The 14,267-nt window shown below is 46.1% G+C and overlaps 1 protein-coding gene across 1 annotated transcript in view; it reads left to right on the top strand.

Moving 5' to 3' along the window:
- Positions 1-14,267, top strand: part of STON2 (stonin 2) — a 91,107-nt gene that overhangs the window by 13,292 nt on the left and 63,548 nt on the right. Inside the window, exons 3-4 of the mRNA XM_077323404.1 lie at positions 532-789; positions 7,979-8,176. Coding sequence (XP_077179519.1) covers positions 532-789; positions 7,979-8,176 — 456 coding nt within the window. The remainder of the gene's footprint in view (positions 1-531; positions 790-7,978; positions 8,177-14,267) is intronic.

Below are 14,267 nucleotides of genomic sequence, written 5' to 3'. Positions count from 1 at the left end.
AGGAAGGGCCGTTCAAGACGATGTGTCATTAGTATGTCAAATGTAGTGAAAAAGGATCGGTGAAATAAAAGATTATTTATTGTTTCTTACAGCCCTGCAGCTTTATATTTTTGTGGGAGGGCTGCATTTAATGAGGAATGCAGGGGTGACAATGAAAAACAGCAGGGCTCAGGTTGAGTTCCATCTTCCCTTTGGTGATCTGTAGCTCAGCTTACCCTTTGTCATTACAGCGTTTGCTTTTTGCCACAGCAGCTCCATGTCCCAGCCTGGGAGGGTTGAGAAAATGTTCAGCATAAAACTCCTGCAAGAAGAGACAGATGTTAGAGAAGGGGAAGAGAAGATCTTGACACACAGTTGACATTTTCAGCAGAAACTTGCATTTTTTATGCTGTGGCCTTAGAAGCACAAAGCTGTAGTTTGGTATATGACATTAAAAAATTTACAACTAGTTTCAAATGATGACAAAGTTTAAAGAAAAGAAAGTTCCCTGCCATACTATGTTATCCAAGGATGTTGCATCTCTTGATTCAGGTCATCCTGTGGAACCTCTTGAGCAGTTTCTCTCCTCATCTGATACATCGTCTGAAGGTGTTCAAAACCTGGATGGAGAATTTCAGACCCTTGCCCAAGCTGATCTGGGAGAGGGAATGGACAAAGCGACTGCAGATTTTGCATCAACATGTTTGCTTGAAAATCATCAGTCTCCAAAACTTGAGTTATCTTCCTCCTTCAGCACTTGGGTCCAGTTTGAAGATGCCCCCTGGACCAGCACTTCACCAGAGCACACAGGTCAGAATGTTTTCCTATGTTTAGGCCTATTGACAGGGGTGGGAACAAGTTATATTAGCAGCAACCTTTCGCAGTGAATGTATGTTTAAGATTCAATGACCTTAGCAGCTAGCAGAAGGGTAATATCCATATTTCCTCTGATGGCATAACATGGGCACTCCTGTGAGGCTTGATCTAGGCTTCTGCATGCCAGGAGGAAATCTGGATGCTTACTTAGATTTTCTGTCTGTCTGTCTGTCTGTCTGTCTGTCTGTCTGTCTGTCTGTCTGTCTGTCTGTCTGTCTGTCTATCTATCTATCTATCTATCTATCTATCTATCTATCTATCTATCTATCCAGTTTATTGCCTGCCACTCCCCAAAGACTCATGGTGGGTCACAGTTGTCTCAATAAAAGCCCCAATAAAATCCCCTTAAAACAGACATAAAATCAGCTTACATATATAAAAACCCTTAAGATTAAGTGAAGAGACTGCCTCAAATGTGCTGATTCATGACTGTCACTTTCAGTTTGGCTTTTCTTGTCATCTTGCTGTTCATGCCATGGGAGTTCATGCCAGTTCATACCATGGGAGAGGAACAGCAACAACAACAACAACAACAAAACAGTGACTTCATCATGTTAAAATAAAACACCAGCCTTTGAAATGATGTGATAGGAAATAACTACAGCTGCCATACAACATACAACCTTGATTTCATATGCTACCTGCAGGATAACATTGAGATATTTTGACACAAAAACGTGAAGCTGCCTTATATCGAGACAAATGCTTGGTCTGTCAAGGGCAGTAGTGTCCATTTTGACTAGCAGTGACTCTCCAGGTTCTCAGGCAGCGGTTTTTCAGTTTGCCTCCTGTTCCTCTTCATCAGAGTGGCCCGGGATTGAATGTGGGCTTTCCTGCATGCCCTTGAGCCTTCCTCTTGTCTCCCACAATCATCCCAAGCAATACCCATTGCCTCCACCCAAATCATAGTCCTCTAGACCCGAACTGAGCTTCTGCAGCATCACTGGTACAAGTCTAGGAGGCAATGCCTGACTCCTCCTATGCTATGGATAACTAGGGCCAAGTCCCTTGTGCTGAATCAGATCACTGGTCCATCAAAGTCAGTCCTGTCTACTCATCATCCCTTGTAATTGATGCAATGTGGGACATGATCCCACAGAAGCATCACTGTGGTCTGGAAGCTAATTCATAGAACAGAACTGTAAAGGCTCCCATTGAATAGGAGACACCATCTGAAATGGCAAGTGAATTAAGTACTAATCAGATAGCTTGTTGGCATGAGCAACGCCCAACTTGTGTGTGTATATATATAAATAAAGCCTTTGACAAGCAGCTGGGATCAGCGGCTGGAATGTGGTAGGGCATGAATACGAAAGCTAGGAAAGGTCAAGTGATATCTAGTTTTTGCTCCAATCAAAGGCTCTGTCTGATTCTAAATGGCTGGAGTGGCTTGGACTTTACCTCTTGTCCTTGCTGAAACGTTTTTACAATCGGAGTCTCTCATGAAGCTTAATGTGGCATTTCCTCAAAGCCTGGAAAATACTGAATAGGGAATAATATGGCATCTGAGAGAGAAGAAGAAAGCCATAAATGGAAATGAAAGGTGCTTGTGAGTAATGCTAAAGTCAAAATTAATTTGAAGTTCTACCTTCTGCTGCAGGAGTCGGCTGCTGTAGTTAATGTTTTAGCATATAGAACGCAACACCAATTAAAAGAAAAACTGTTTTTTATACACCGTTTTACTTTACTTGAAGGAGTCTCAAAGCAGCTTACATTCCCTTCCTCTCCCACAACAGACACCCTGTGGGGTAAATGGAACTGAGAGAGCTCTAGTAGGACTGCTCTGTAAGAACAGCTCTAAGAACTGTGACTGGCCCAAGATGTTGGCTGCATGTGGAAGAGTAGGGAATCAAACCTGTTTCTCCAAATTAGAGTCCACCTCTCTTAACCACTACACCACAATGGTCTTCAAATTTTGAGTAGGAATTCTCAGGCCACTTCTTCTGGGTAAAGTCCTGTGACACCTGGAATAAAACTTTGTTGATCTTAAAGGTGCCACTGGTTGCAAACTTTGATCTGCTGCTTCAGACCAACATAGCTACCCACCTGAATCCATCTTCTTGGTAGAGTGGGCTTCAAAGGCTTGAATTTAATTCCAGCAACAGATGCAGTGGTCATTTCCATGTAGGATTCATGAGTTTTAGGGAAAGCAAAGCTGTACATAGGCTAGGGTTTTCAACAATGTGGAGATAAATGTCCTGTCCCTTTAATAGAGGCTTAATGTGTGGAAACTGGTTGGTAAAGTTTTTCATATCATGGATTAAAGTAACATCACCTAGTAAATAATATCCATCAATCCTCTATTAAAGTGACAGAACTTTTTCTCCCAGGCTGTGGGGAAGCTTGCAGGGCATTTGTTAGTTCTTGGAAAGTTGAACAGGTACGTGTCCAACATCTACGATGAAAACAGAAATCCTGCAGTCTCCCTCTCCTCCTTAACCCATCCTATTCCATCTTTGCTTTTTCAGCAGCCGTGCTGCCACAATGGCTGACGTTCTGCTTGGGATCTATTCTTAGGTTTATGGTTTTCCTACAGATTTTATTTCCATTTAGGAAAATAGTTTGAGAGCCAGTGTACAATAATGATTAGCGGGTCTGGCTGGAACCCTCGAAATCCAGGGTCAAAGTCTCCTCAGCCATGATGTTCAGCAGTGTGAGCTGGTGACTTGCTCTCTGCTTAACCTTTTTAACAGGCTTATGGGGATTAAAATCAGGAAGGAAGAACTATGTAGGCTGCCTGAGCTTCTTTGAGGATGGGCATGTAATAGACAGATATGCAATGTAAATACTGCAGCATATGACACACACAAGTCTAGTCTTCAGTGAAGTGGTTGCAAAGTGAAATAAACAATTCAGTTAAACAGACATTCATGTTTCTAACATTTACACATTACTGAACTTGTGGGTTTCCTATACAGATGCTTCAGTGGTCTGGGCAAGAAAATGTTTGCTGTGAATTGGCCCGTAAAGTGTGGGTTAGTGACATTAGTTTCCCCTATAAGCAACTTTGTTGCAGCCCCAAGTGTTTTGTAAGTCTTGAAAAACCCTAGCTTTCATTTGAGAGAGTGTATCTGTTTAATACATTTTTATCCCTTCCTTCTTTTGGGGAATTAATAGCAGCATACAGAGGTCTCCCTCCTTCATTATACCATCATAAAGGTAAAGGTTTCTCCTGTGCAAGCACCGGGTCACGTCTGACCCTTGGGATGACGCCCTCTAGCGTTTTCATGGCAGACTCAGTACGGGGTGGTTTGCCAGTGCCTTCCCCAGTCATTACCGTTTACCCCCCAGCAAGTTGGATACTCATTTTATCAACCTCAGGAGGATGGAAGGCTGAGTCAACCTTGAGCCGGCTGCTGGGATCGAACTCCCAACCTCATGGACAGACAGCTTCAGACAGCATTTCTGCTGCTTACCACTCTGTGCCACAAGAGGCTCCTTGCTACCATCATAGCAACCCTTTAAGTATGGTTGCCAATCTCCAAGTACACCCGGACATCTCCTGCTTTTACACTTGAACTCCAGACAATGAAGATTGGTTTCCCTGGAGAAAATGGCTGCCCTGGAGAATGGACTCTCTATACCCTGCTGAAGTCCCTCCCCACCCCCCCAAGTCTCCAGGTATTTCCCAGCCAAGATCTGCCTACCCTACCTGCAAGGAAAGTTAGGCTAAGAGAGTGTGATGGGCCTGTTGTGATTGGTCCAGCTCTGTAGGAGGATGTCACAGTCATCTTAAACTCTGCTTCTCCTCCACGGCTTGGTACCAATCTTTGTGATTTAAGCTTCATGCAAATCCAAGTGATTGTCAGCCAGTCAGAGCCCATGGAACTCCACTGGATGGCAGGCGGGAAACCAGCCCTCGCTTAGGGTGAAGAATTCCCCCGCCCTTTTGGACAGGGATTTTGTGGCTCTGAAAAAGAACATCAGTCCTCAGTCATCATAGATCTTGAAAGATGCTTTGGAAAGATGGCCTGTAGTAAAGGAAAGATTTTTTTTAAATCACAACATGTTTCTACACATTGTCAGAAGTCCAGAGTTTGGAAGGAACAATGTAGAGTGCTTGCAGACTGTATTCTTGCAGTCTTATTGTTTACCTACAATGTTTCTATGATTGGATTCATCCACTTTGGGCATTCTTGTAGCACTTTAAAATGTACTTGATTTTTCTCAGGTATGCAACTACCTTGAGTGTGTGCATGTATGTGTGTGTGTGTGTGTGGGGGGGGGGCTTTTGGCTCTGATAGGATGGTATTTACTCAGCCTGAAAAACACTGCAAATGAAGGAACACACCATATGTCATAGAGAAATTATGATGCCAACATTTGTCTTTGGATGCAAATTCAGAGACCCACTTCTGGAAACATTTAAATCTGTGACGCCATTCCTATATTATAGACTGCAAGCAATATTCTCCATGAACAGGGCTGCAGATATGATGGCAGCCCCAGACTTTTTTGTAAACTTGGAATTTATTTGTTTATAACCCACCACTGTGACCCAATGTGGCTTACAAATCACAATGTATATGATATCAGTGGGGGATCCACAAGGGACTTGTGAGGGGACATCTCATTTTCCTGTTCCCCACTATTTCCTCTTTCCCTTCCTTGAAAGCCCCTGTAGCCTCTCCCCTTTTCCTGCTTCCTTGTCTCCTTCCCATCCACCACGAAAACTACCTGTATCTTTCTGGCACTGCCCCATCTTCAGCTTTGCCTCCTTCCTGGCCTCCGGCACTCTGTCTCTGGGAGAATTCTGGCTGAGTTGCATGGTGCCAGTTGCCAGATAGCTGAGGCTGGGCTTGCTGAGTTGAGTCTAGTTGGCCAAACCATCCCAGGTGGGGATCCTCCAAAGTCTTATGGAAAGCACCTTGTTTCCTGCTCATTCCCATCCTCAAATTATTCTCTCCTCTTGGCAGCCCCCATATCTTCAACTTTCCCCTTCCAACCCACCAACAAAATGATTTTTATATGCTCCCCCCTATCTTCAGCTATCTTATTTGTTTACTTCATTTATACCCAACTTCCTCCACAATTGGGAGGCTGGGCTTTCCTGCAAGTCGCCTGGTGGTTACAGAGTTTGGAAGGAACAGGGTAACAGGTTTACTGACTGTACTTTTGTGATCTGAGACAGCTTGGTGTAGTGGTTAAGAGCAGCATCCTCTAGTCTGGGTTTGATGCCCCACTCCTCCACATGCAGCCAGCTGGGTGACCTTAGGCCAATCACAGTCCTGTTAGAGCTGTTCTTACAGAGCAGTCCTGTCAAAGCTCTCTCAGCCCCACTTACCTCACAGACAGAGAGAAACGTAAGATGATTGTAAGTCACTTTGAGACCCCTTTGGGTAGTAAAATGTGGGGCACAAAAATCTAGTGAGAGTCTGACTATCACAGGGTATATGGAACACATATCTGCTGTGGGACTTCTTGGCCTGCCCCTCGCCCCCTCAGTCACACATACACACACACAGAGGCACACAGACTCCTTCACCTACTCCCTCTTTCCTGGTCCCCCCCCCCCCCGCTCTCTCACACACACACTCACTTACTTTCCCCCCACTCCCCTCTTCCCTCTCCCAGCTATCTCTCCATCCTGTTCCCTCCCCTCTCCTCCCCTCCCCTCCCTCCTTCCCTCTCTCTCCCTCTCTCACCCATACACCCCTTTCCCCCTACTCCCCCTTTGCCTCCCCCACCTACCTCTCCTTCCTGGCCCCTCCCCTCTCCCTCCCTATCAGTCACACACACACCTCCCACTTCCCTTCCCCTCCCTTACCTGTCACAGCAGGAGTTCTGTGGCCCTCCGCCAGTGGAGTGGCAGAGCTCCAGCTCCAGGCCTCAGAACTCTGCTGGTGCCGCAGTGGCATCTATGCTCTTCCCAGGCCAGCCCCATCCTAGGGGGTGGGACTGGGCTGGGAAGATGAGCAGTAGCGTGGCAGAGCTCCGTGGCATGTCTGCACTCTTCCCCGGCTAGCCCCATTATCTAGAGTGTGGGACTAGCCCAGGAAGACAGGTGGTGGCATGGCAGAGCTCTGAGGCCCAGTACTGGGCCTCAAAGCTCTGCTGATGCTGGTCGCAACATCTGCGCTCTTCCCAGTCCAGACCCACTTTCCAGAGGGCTAGACTGGCCCGCAAAAATGGGCAGTGCTGTGGCAGCTCTGCCGCTGCAGCTGCCATCAACTGGCGCTCTCCCTAAGGCAGGACAACCGTTATCATTTCTGTTTTAGGGAGCACGCTAGTAGATGTTTTCCACATTAAAAAAAACAAAAAACAGCTCTTTGTCTTCAAAGGTCATACGGTCCTAGAAATGGCCATGCCCCTTCCCCTTGCCTTTTACTGTCAGAGACCAAAGCTTGATGGCTGACAGTGTTGTTGTGATTGCCTTGCAAATACCACTGAAAGTCCTTTAGGAAAGCCACATGGATGGCTTCTATCATTTTGAAGAGTTTTAGCCTCCTACTTTTTTTTTAGTTTGCTTTTAGATGCAGATGTTTCTACAAACCGTGGATTTTTCTCAGGTTCGTAGAAAGATCTGTTTTGTCTGTTAATGGCCCCAGGAGAAATATGCAGAGATGGAGCCACATTAAGAATTAATTGATAAAATAAATCTCCAAAACTCCCCTCCCCCTAGGAAAATTCCCTACATTTCTAGGCAACGCACACATTCCCCAAGAGGACATGACCCCCAAATAAAACAGTCTTGATCCAGAAGACCCTGTTAGTAGCTATGCATTAACACAGACCAGAGTATATGGACACATATAAGAAGTATCCTCGAGTTGGTGTTCCCATGGTTAAACCTAGACTTCTGAAACTACTTGCCATGTGCATTCTATCACCCCATAGCTACTGGCTGGCTAAACGTGGGAAGTTATTTTAACCAATTTGTTGTACCTTTCTATCACACCCTTGTCATTTTGTGCCATGGCTGCTGAATTTGCAGAATATGAAAGCTGCCTCAGTGTAGTCTTGTGTTCTCCTTTCTAAAGGCCCAAGGTGATCATGAAAAGGAAGGGTGTGTGAAAAAAGCCCAGTGACATCTCAGGTAGATTTGCACAAAGCAACCCACCAGAGGAAGAGCACTTTTAGCCATGATAGCTAAATTTCTTTTTCTCTTTGTTTTCTCTTTAAGCTCTTTCTCCAAAAACAGCCTGCTGCACCTGTCTCTCAACAGAATCTTCTAGGAAACGACCCATTACCTCGGACAGCAGCTGGACAACAACTTCTGAGAATACCAGCAGCCCTAGTATGACCCCTTCCTATATTGATCTGCAGTCCATAAATACAGAGGACCAGACCAGTGGTGGAGTGTCTGCAGCTGACTCAACTGGTAAGGCAAGCTTTGCTCACTCGCTCGCACTTTGGCCCCTGCTGGATAAATCTCAGGTCACAGGGAATTTGAGTGCAGTCTCAAGATGAGCACTTCAGCAAGAATAGACACTGACCAGGCAACCAGAAGTTCTTTTATAGCCATGGCCCATGTGTGTTTGTGATTAGGAGCAGGGAGACCAGAAAAGATCAAATGGGGACAGGAAATGAAAGAGGCAGACAGATACAAAAGGATGGACCTCCAGTTGCTTGATGGACTTGGTCTTTGAGGCAGAGTGTGTATGTGTGAATATTGGCCCCTGTTTCGCTGTTCTTAATCGAGTTAGATGTGAGATTCTTGAGAGCCTAGAAACTGAATTGCTGTTTGGGCAATGTTAGTACTCTGTGACTAACACATAGAAGCAGCGGTGAAGGATGTATGGGGCGACACTCAAGGGTTGTGACTTTTAACTTGCCTGGAAGAAACTAAGCAAGCTGGGCTGTATTCACATTGTGGGAAAGGTCTGCAGAGCCATGATTCAATGGGGCTTGGCTTGCTTACTTTGGCTCTTGACCTCCTGTAATCCACTTTGGAAAATCAGCTACCTTTGTGATAGGTGTAAAGCAAGAGTGTCAGAGATTTCTTGCCTGAACCCCATGGGTTCTCAGAGCTAATGTGCAAACACACACAAAAATCCTTGTTTAAAAAAAAGAGTTTATTTGAACAATATTCCAAAATAGTTTTATCTCTAGGGCCCTGATTTGATCTAGGTGACTATATAGAGCAATAAGGCTCTTGGTAAGCTGGCATTAGGTTGGGTAGATAGGATGGGGATTTCAGAGGTAAGAAGTTTCTTCTGAGATCTGCCGGTTTAGTGTGGGCCAGCACTGTGCACATGTTTCCCACGGAGGCAGGGATGCTGGGTTCATGAGGTCAGTCAGTTATGCCAAGCTTCACTGATGCTCTGCAGAAAAAGGTTGGCCTGACTTTTGCCTTGTGTTTAGGCCAGAGCAAATGGCCAAAGTCCATAGTCTTGATTGACGAATCACACAAGTGTTATTCTTGTCCCACAATGAGGTCTGTTATTATAGGTGCTGTTCCAGGGTTTCTAGCACCATGGAATACAGTCCAGAGGGTCTGGTTTTCACTGGATATAATCCAGGGTCTGGTTGCACTGGTTACATTTCAGAGGTGTGGTTGCACTGGTAACACTAGCATCAGGCAATGACAAGCAAATCAGGATGTATGTGGAGTTTTTTTGCTGGAACCTTCTAGAACAGGGGTAGTCAAACTGCGGCCCTCCAGATGTCCATGGACTACAATTCCCAGAAGCCCCTGCCAGCGAATGCTGGCAGGGGCTCCTGGGAATTGTAGTCCGTGGACATCTGGAGGGCCGCAGCTTGACTACCCCTGTTCTAGAATATTACCTCATCACACTTGATTCTCTCCCTCCCATCACATGGGCTGCAAGTCCCTCTGGTGAGCTAATTATCCCATTCCTAACTCTGGCCTTGAAGATGATAAGTGCCCTGCAGACAGAGGGGCCCCCTAACAACACCTGCAATATGGAACGAGCCCTTTACTATACACATCTACCCTTGGGAGGAATCAGGAGTGTTTTGCCTCACAAGGGGATTGCGTAGGAATGTACTTGGGATTCTTTGTCAACCTGTTGTTGGAAATCCTCGCTGTTGCGTAGCAGTGCACGAAGCTGCCATACTGAATCAGACTGTTGATCCATCAGGGTCACCGCGTGGCAGCTTTTTTCCTGGGTCTTGGAGAGAGGTCTTTCATATCACCTGATACCTGATCATCTAAATTTGAGATGTCAGCGATTGAACCTGGGATTTCCTGCATGCAAAGCAAATTCTCTGCTGCTGAGCAATGGCCCTTCCCCCTATTCTATTTCTGGTTGGTGGATCAAATTGCTGCATTGGAGTGGGGCAATGGCACCACATTGTTTGGATCTGATCTATCCAGGGCCCTGAAAATTCCATTAAAGTGCCTGGCTCTAAGAAGACCCCCCCCTTAATGAACAAGAGAGGAGAACTTTGAAAATATGAACCGTAAGCAGTGAAAGGGGTCCTGGGTCCCGCCCTTGAGGGAGCTCTCTTTTTTTGTCCTCAATAGATTACCACTGTGAGCGAGAGCAAGCTAGGACTTTGCAAAGCTCAAGGTCTTTCACGGAGGAAACGTACACGGCATGCCATGCAAGTCTCAAGTCTGCAGCGCCATAATGAGCCGGTTTCCCAGGGTGAATTAAATACAAAGCTGAGAAGCTTTCATTCCCTTGATGTGGATTCCAAGTGGCAGGAGATCAAATCAGTGAGGTTTTAGCGGTAGCGCTAACTGCTGTCCCTTGTAACTCGTTTCATATGCTCGCTACTGGAATCTGTGCTTTGCCAACTGCTCAAAGGTGGCATTTGCCACAATCAAGCAGTGACCCTGCTCTATCCCCAAAGACTGACAAGACCACACAGCCAGGGGGGACGAGGAGAGGGGTCCCCCATCTGAAAGGAGAGCCTCTGTTTCTTTTGCAGCTTAAAATGCTTGCATCTAAATCATGGGAAAGGATGAGACGGTCACGCTGGTGAAACGCAGAAGAATGTGGTATGGCAGTGATGAGAGGATGACAGGATCAATTTGAGGCTTCTCTGCTCTTATGCAGAGGGAGCTAATTAGAAGCAGATTCCATGTCAAAAGAGAGGGAGGGAAGTCTGAAGAAGGGCACGTACGCCACAGAATTGGCTGCCCTCATGTGCGGCTTCATTCCTGGATGATGACAGAGGGGCTGACGACTGAGCTGGGTTTTCTGATTACTCAATTGCGAAGATGATCAGGGGTCCGGTCCCGATGAGCCTCCCCACTTGAAAGGAGCTGCGTTACTATAGGCTCCCTCCTCCTTGTCTCCTGTGGTTAAACATTCCTGGTTAGCACTAACGACAGCTACCATTTTCCTAGTTAGTGCTAACCATAGCTTGCAGTGACATTCAAAACCCCACATAGTGAAAGCCCAGCAACTTCCTGGAAACTTTCTAAGCAGTTGCAGGCACCACATTTCGGGGCGAGCGGGTGTGTGTGTGCATATTTTGCTTGAGTATACCAACCACTGGATTTGCCAGGGTTCTGCTCCACACGTACCAAATCTTACATGCACTTGCCAAATGCATGCACCCCTCCTTTTCAGTCAACATGGCGATCACAAGTATCAGAGGGTTGCAGATAGCACATGCTTCCAAGATGTACAGTTTCCAAGCTCCCAATGTATGTGGATGTACCATCCGAAAAGGACTAAAAACAGGAAACCAGGGTTAGCATTATCCCTTTGAACCCAACTTCAGATCATCAGTGCCGATTTCTCCAAGGAAGAAGAGTGCTCAGTAGAGGTTGCATCTTTGCAGATTGCAATAAACTATGCGTCACACTAAACTAGCCTTTCTCAATTTTTCTATCATTGGGAAACCCCAGAAGTGGCACGATCTTGTAGAATATGGTTGGAAAGCATATCTTTCCCACCCTGGACCCCTTCCCTTCTTACCCCTCCAGGCCCATCACTGGCCACGTGGGGGGGCAGGTCGACATGATCATATATGATCATATCTCCCAATAAATATTTCACAAATGTTAAAATTTTATTAACAATTAATTAACTCCCATCCATTCAGGAAACCCTTCCAGGGCCATCAAGAAACAAGGTATGCCGATGGTACAGCTTCTCTGTACTGTAGTTCCTTTAACCATATTCACCTGAGCAATGAATGAAAGAGGGCAGTATCTTGCCTACTGTCCCCTTTGCCAGAGATGGCTGATCTTTTAGAGCACTCACATGCCTACAAGTTCTACATGAAGCGTCTCTGTAAAGAACCAGAAAAGATGAGGAGCAAGTGGAACAAAAGTTCAATCTTGACCCTTTCATGTATTCAGTAGTTGTATGAATAGGGCAACTGAGTGCTAATATATAAAAAGGCAAAAATTCCATTAGCTTGGCAAAGAAGTGGCACAGGCACATGTGCACATAATGCTGCTTTCTACTGAATCGGATGATTGGTCTGTCCAGGTAAGTATCATCTACTCGGTCAATGACTCTCCGGGGTCTCAGGCCAAGGTCTCCCATATCTCCTACTTTCTGGTCCATTAAGCTGATATGCTGAGGGTTGAACCTGGAACCATTTTGCATGCAAAGCAGGTGTTCCATGGCTCTTCCCTGCCAGATTAAGAGTCTAGCACTGCAGTTGTAAAGTATGGCAGTGGCCCCCAACCTTTTAAAGGCTGGGGACCGGCTTGCAGGGGTGAGGGGAGAAGTGACTGATTCGCTCAAGGCCTGGCGAGCTTCTCACTGAGGGGGGGGGGGGAGAGGGAGGTGCTGAGGCTTTCACGGCCCGGGAGTTGACGACCCCCGAGGTATGGCAGACCTGCTCACAGTACTCTGGTCAGTTTCCCCACTGGCTTTAATGCTGGGAGATTTTAGTTTGCCCTTGAGAAAGAATTTGTAGGCACAGTTATGTCCCAGACTGTGTTACAGTTTTGCTTGTGTAGATTGTCTAGAGTACAAGCATTTCCAGGATATTTTTGTATCTGATTTGACACATGCCATGCATTCGGGTGGAGAACAAAGCATTTTATTTAGCAGGCGGGATTCTGAAATTTGAGCTCCAGGTAGCATTTGAGTAGGTAGACGCCTGCCCAGACACCTACTGGCTCCAGCCTTGAGGTTTGCTGATAGTTATCGTAGAGCTCAGAAGTGGAGATGGAAATTAAAAAGTGCACTGGTGTAATTTCCTGAAATGCCCTGAAGCAGATTTGGGAGCAAAGATATAATTTAATGGATGCGCTTGAATGCCATAAATGCAGGGGATTTAACTCCTGAATCCTTCAGTGGAATGTGCAAAGATTTGGAATGAACGAGGCTGGTGCAAGGAGTGTTAAATACAAAGAAGAGGGCCAACTACTCTCAGAACCCCCAAACATGCTTACTACAATTAAGCTTCCTGAATGTAAGCTGTGTTTAGAACTGCAGCTTTAACCACAAGAGTAACCCTCTCTACAAAAATAAAGCCAGATTGCCTGGTTTGCTACCACTCATTTCAGACATTAAATTCATGTGTACTGGGAACCTACTGTCAGCATGTAGATCCTCCCAAAATATGTGGCCTGGATTGGCAGGGCTCATGTTTGGCATGCATTCACATCTTCCATAAGGGCCTACCCTTAACATTGGCTCACACAAATACAAAATGGGCACATGGCCCCTTTTCTGAGAACATAGTGATCATGCAGACTAGGAGCAGCAGAGGTCACACCAGCTCCAGGAAAACATGACTGCTCAGATCCCAATGCATGCAAGTGAAACATTTGGAAAGGGCTGTTTAGCTGTTCATCTGAGTCCACCCACCATGAGAACCAAACAAAAGTTTAATAAGTTACAGAGGGCATTAGCTAGAATTAACTATTCCTCTCAACGTAGCTTTAAATACAATGAATGGGATAACAGGTAGAGAGAGAATGTATTTATTTGCATATAGTAATAGGCCTTTACAAAATATAAGAGACAAGTTTATAAACAGTAAAATAGAATAAAACTGTATACAAACATAAAAAAATCAACCAACAATGTTTCTCATTTCTTATGTGGAACGTCTACCTAAGGGATGAGAATCCTTGTCCCCTGCCCACTCCCACCTCCCCTCCACCCCCACTCCCTTTCCCTACCTGCCTACGTGGCTCCTGAGGCAGCTGCATTGGTTGCCAGTTGCATTTTGAAGAGCATTGAGACACACTTGCTGCCACGGCCCCCACCAGTCTCTCGAGGGTTCTCCTGCTCTCCTGAGCATGGGAGCGGCCTTGGAAGCTTAGGAGGGGTGGCGCAATCCCAGCAAGCCCCAGCCCCAAGGTGCACTTGCCGCCACCAGTCCCACCAATCTTCTGAGGCTGTTCCTGCTCCTTGGATGGTGGGATGGCCTGGGAAGACTGGTGGTGGCGGTAGAGCAACGAGCACACCTCAGTGCTAAGCCTCACTGCTCTGGTGCCACCGCTGCTCCTGCAGGCCATAACGGATGTCACGTCCGTCTACATATCCGTTTGAGGGAGTGCACAAGTAGATGTTCCACATCAA

This window comes from Paroedura picta, chromosome 2 (genome assembly GCF_049243985.1).
Source record: "Paroedura picta isolate Pp20150507F chromosome 2, Ppicta_v3.0, whole genome shotgun sequence".
NCBI lineage: Eukaryota > Metazoa > Chordata > Lepidosauria > Squamata > Gekkonidae > Paroedura > Paroedura picta.
This window is presented reverse-complemented; position numbering and strand designations above follow the sequence as displayed.